This window comes from Rhodamnia argentea, chromosome 9, assembly GCF_020921035.1.
Source record: "Rhodamnia argentea isolate NSW1041297 chromosome 9, ASM2092103v1, whole genome shotgun sequence".
Lineage (NCBI taxonomy): Eukaryota > Viridiplantae > Streptophyta > Magnoliopsida > Myrtales > Myrtaceae > Rhodamnia > Rhodamnia argentea.
Window position 1 is genome coordinate 1,439,054 of NC_063158.1, and position 4,682 is coordinate 1,443,735.

Genomic DNA, 4,682 nt, shown 5'->3' on the forward strand with positions numbered 1-4,682 from the left:
CATTGAACAAATTAAAAATTCAGAGGTCACATTGCACAGTTCAATAACTATGTGTGTGCCCTCCAAGAAAATAATGGTCTTCACATGTTCGTTTGATCCTCTTCCTCGCCCCCATCTCAAGCTCCGAGTTGGCCTTTCTTAACCTCTTGCAGTGCCCTGCCCTGTCAAAGGTGACCTGTAGTGGGGCACAACATGTTACATTAACCCTTGCAAGCCCAGGCAATTATTGAGCTTCAGGCAAAAGTGTGTGCATTTCACATGCCGCTAAGAAATGGGTTTTGGTTTATTTAACAACTAACGACTGGAATTTAAGCATCTGATTGTCGGCATTAACCAAAAAAGAAAATCACACTCAGCCCTGTCTGCTCCAATTTATAGTAGGCTGGGCATCATGTGGCCCATCACTGGTGGCCCCATAAGCCCAATAGATGTTCTTGGGCGGAAAATCAGGCCCATATAATTGCATGTAACTTCCTTTGCTCGTGGCCAATCTTGACTTAAAATTTTACTTTCTGAGTTGGGACGTGGTAAGAGTTTTAGGGTTAGAAGATAAACAGTCTTTTATAAAACAGAGGATTATGATAATTCGAGGAACTGACAGAGAATTGATGAATAAAACAGTCTAATTTCAAAACATGACTTCAGAACATCACTTCCTACCAAAGCTAATTCCCAATTTGAACTCCAAAACGAAAGAACAAGCTAAGCTGCGATACCGACACCGCTATTTACAATTTGGCACAACTACCACAGATCATCTACCGAACAACATCAACTCCTCAGTCACAGATTCATCCGAAAAAAGAATTGCAGATTGTCTTCCTTTCATTTAGCAAGAATTTCCCAGATCAACTCCGCGTCGAAGGACGGCATCGTCTCGAGCGAATAGCCTTCGCCCTCCAATTCCTGCCCGGTCCAACCGCCTGAGGCGGATGAATTAGAATTCGCGAGCCTCCATATCTCCTCTTCTTCGGAGCAACTAGGGGACAGCATCCCTTCACTCCCCCGTGAAGATGACGATGATGATGAACACGATGTGGACTGCATCGCTGACTCGTTGCCCTTCCTTGCGTTCCGTCTCGCTCTTTCCTTCCTCGCCTTCTGGCATATCGCGTGGATCTTTGCGTCCACGGAGCTCCTCACGGCACTCAGCCTTTTGCTGTCAGCATGCCCCGAGTCCTTCAAGTCCTTCAGTTCGGGGAAATTCAGTCGCGCGTACTCGCCCCTCAACTTGTACGCGGCGCGGTCATACGCGTAGGCAGCGGACTCAGCCGAGTCGTAGGTCCCCAGCCACACTCTAGTCCTGTTCTGGGGCAATCTGATCTCTGCCACCCATTTCCCCCAGTGCCTCTGCCTCACTCCTCTGTACAGCTTCTTCTTCGATGGAACAAGGGATGCGCTCGTGTCGCCGCAGCGCTGCAGCGCCGGTTCCAAAGCGGTGCGAGTCAGAGACGTGTTCGGCTTGTTCTGGTCGCTAAACTTTTGCAGAAGATCTCTGTGGAGCAGATAGATTGAAGAGCCTAACGGTTCCAGAACAGGGGCGTCATTGGTGGTTGAATTTGTCCAGTCCGAGTTTGAGAAGATCAAGTCGAGAGTGTTGGAGCCGAAACCTTTCAGAATGAGCTCCGAGAGGGAGAAGCGAATGTCTCCACTGTCGTTGTGGTTAGTGTAAGTGACCGGCGGACGATTCTGAAGGATAGTTTCCATTTGTGAAACAGAGTTCTGCTGGAACCCTCTATGGATGGGAAAAACAGAGGAATCGCAGAGCGAGAAAAAAGACTGGGAAGGAAACAGGATTGCCGACAAAACTAATCCTGTTTTCTTCAGGAAATACGATGGAGAACGAAGAAAGACAAAACTTCCAGCAGAAAAAAGCTGATTTCTCGGATTGTAGAGAAACTCAGAAAACTAAGGGCGTGAAAAACAGGGGATTCACAGCAGCTGAAGAACGTCTTGAGCAGAGAACAGATCACCCAGTTGAAGACTCAGGAGAAGAACAAGATCAAGAAGAAGAGATCGAATAGCAATAGCAAAATTGAGGAGAAGGCTGAGAATGATATTATTGTGCTCCCAGGTTTGACATTTGGGAGTGTATTTATAGCCGCAAGTAAGAGGAGAGGCGTGAGGGCTGTAGCTGTAGCTGTACAGCTCAAAAGCAGGGGTCGTCCCTTCCATGGTCAGTTTGACTACGCGACTTCGCCACGGGGCCAAACTCGGGCCATTGGGAGGGAAAAAGGCTACTTTTTGAATTAATTGCAGTGGGGTCGCAGTCGGCTCCTATTTCTCCGATCGTATCGTGTCGTCTCATCTCGTGCCCGATCAACTTTGGTTCCTAGTCTCGTTTGTTCTTCTGACACCAGTCCTCGTGGCTACGGGAATGTGTACATCATAATGCTGGTGGATGAAGATTTTATCGATGCTTGAAGTTGGCTCAGTGGTTAATGAACGGATGTAAGTACGGCGATGGAACGCGCTGTATAAATTCAATCCCCCATGCTGCTGGATGCCTCGAATGATCAAGTTTCTTCGTTAATTGTGTTCAACCCCCTAAAGCTGTCAATAATTATAAAAAAAACCAAGTGCTTAAACCATTAATCCATGAAGGATTGTCTGTTTAAGTTTAACGCTCCTTATTTAGCATCAATGAAAGCAGAGACTCGGGTTCCAGCGAAGTTTCTGCAAGTTGATGCCCCGTCATAGCAAGCGAAAATTGATTAAAGAGGGACTATTTGGGCATATCGATCCTCGATTTGAATGCTCATGACGAACCATGGTAAACGCCATATTTCTCGTCTTGCTAGCTTGAGAAAATTTCATCTGACCATGCATTTTTCCGTCTTCACTTAGTTTTTTTTCCTTGAAAACAAATGTGGTAATATCTATGTATGTAATGCATTAATTAGAAGGTCGAATGGTCCAATCGAGAATGAACGAAAACATGACTCATATTAACAACAAAAATTTATGTACTAATGTGGATGCATGTCTACGTATTCCTGCCTGTGTGTGCAAGAGGAAAAGCTGCTAGGTAGAGAGAGAGAGAGAGAGAGAGTGAGTTACATCATCAATTACACTAAACGAAAATTGATTTTCTGCATAGATACATGAGATATAATGGCCAAATTGTTGTGTTAAAGAAAAAGCCCAATATCGGAGAGTTCGTATAGTCCGGAGCAGTTAATATAATCCTAATTAGCTCATAATTTGTTGGTTTATGTTTGAGTAAAGATGAGTCCAACTAGATATATTAACAAGCTCGGATTTGGGTATCCTGTGATCTTTTCGGGGGAAGGTATCGGACTTTTTTTTCGCGCTCCCAACACAAATTCGATAAGAAATTATCAACATCAATCATTTTTATTGGTAAGTACTCCACCCTCTCCTTCCTGGACTTTTTTTTTTTAATTTCTAATAAAAGTGAGAAAGACAGACCGATCGAATCGAAAACCTTCCGAACTAGTCGGTTGGGTCCGGTTCTCGATTCCTTAAAACATTTTTTTAATTTTTTTTTAAATGTAAACCTAAACCTAATTCCAGTCAACGACTCAGAAGCATCCACAGTCTCACACGCACATCTTTCTTTCCATGTTTCACAATCACAATTTACAGTCACAATTTCATCAATAGTTAAAGCGAAACGACAATTTCATCAATGTACAGCAGAGCTATCTCGGGAAGATAGTCTTGCGGGAATCGTGGGTGCACTTTCTATATGTATGGAGGTGTGATTTGGCTGTGAGTTTCAAGCTCACATGTCTCTATAAGCTTTCTCATATTATATTGCTAATCTTCCAATGAAAGCAAAGGATAGTAAATGAATCATTTATATTTGGAAAATCAATTACTGTCCCTGATTTTATTGGACCGTTCAAGGGCCGGATTGGAAACCGATCACCTCTAGTTTCTAAAGAGGGCCTACGACTATACTTGTGGAGGCGCCCCCATTTGCTTATGATCTAGGAACAAGAAAAAGAAATCATGCAAAACCAAGCCTTTCTCATCACGTGCCACAGGGTCCAAAAAAAAGAGGCGCAACATCGCTCACGCACACAACCAATTCTCCGTCCGGTCCCGTACTCGGGAAACAGAGAATCAGACGCCAAATGCACGCCAATCGGCCACTGATCGAACCATCGATTCGCATTCTTTGACCTCCTCCTTCGAAATTGACGGTCACAAAAGTCCGGAAGGCGGACCGCTACAGATGTCAACCAGTGGAGCGGGGACCTCTGCAGTTGGGTGATGCATTTTCTTCCTTTTCTAATACTTTTTGAAAGGTGGAGGAAGCTCGTGAAAGGGCCCTAAAAGAGATGGCCCCGAGATGGACTCCGTCTCCACGTGAACCGACCTACCGACCTTCCCATAAGTCAAATGCCGTCATTCCGATTTTGCCCTCGACTCGACTTTAAATTAAATAATCAAGTGAACTTGAAATTATCGACGGGATTAGAGGGTCCGGAGAAAGATTGGCTCCCGACAAGCTTTTAAAATGGCGAAAGGGGGTATGAATGAATCGAATCGTGTATCAAATATGGAAATAGCGATTCTGAAATATATATATGCGAAAACTAGAAATTAACTCACGAATGCGCTTTTTACAATGCTCAATTTTGAAGCTCCAAAATTATGCGTACTTACGTGGGAGTACTTTCAAGATGGGTATCTTTCAAAAATGTGCCCAC

The 4,682-nt window shown here is 44.3% G+C and overlaps 1 protein-coding gene across 3 annotated transcripts; it reads right to left on the reverse strand.

The window, feature by feature from the left end:
- Positions 1-605: 605 nt before the first annotated feature.
- LOC115740904 (ethylene-responsive transcription factor ERF061-like) lies at positions 606-2,066 on the reverse strand. Of its 3 annotated transcripts, none has more exons than XR_007199700.1 (2): positions 776-2,066; positions 606-728 (listed from the first exon to the last, which is right to left on the reverse strand). XR_007199700.1 is itself a non-coding variant. In XM_048285261.1 (2 exons), exon 1 carries the CDS (start codon positions 1,705-1,707, stop codon positions 826-828), a length of 882 nt encoding a protein of 293 aa, XP_048141218.1. In that variant the 5' UTR covers positions 1,708-2,066; the 3' UTR covers positions 606-732; positions 780-825. The 3 variants fall into 3 exon arrangements, 1 of the variants encoding a protein (XP_048141218.1); XR_004015407.2 differs by having other exon boundaries at positions 606-692; positions 732-2,066; XM_048285261.1 differs by having other exon boundaries at positions 606-732; positions 780-2,066.
- Positions 2,067-4,682: the final 2,616 nt, after the last annotated feature.

Bases quoted from the DNA above. Each gene is read 5' to 3' on its own strand.
- LOC115740904 (XM_048285261.1), bottom strand. From the start codon at position 1,707: ATGGAAACTATCCTTCAGAATCGTCCGCCGGTCACTTACACTAACCAC.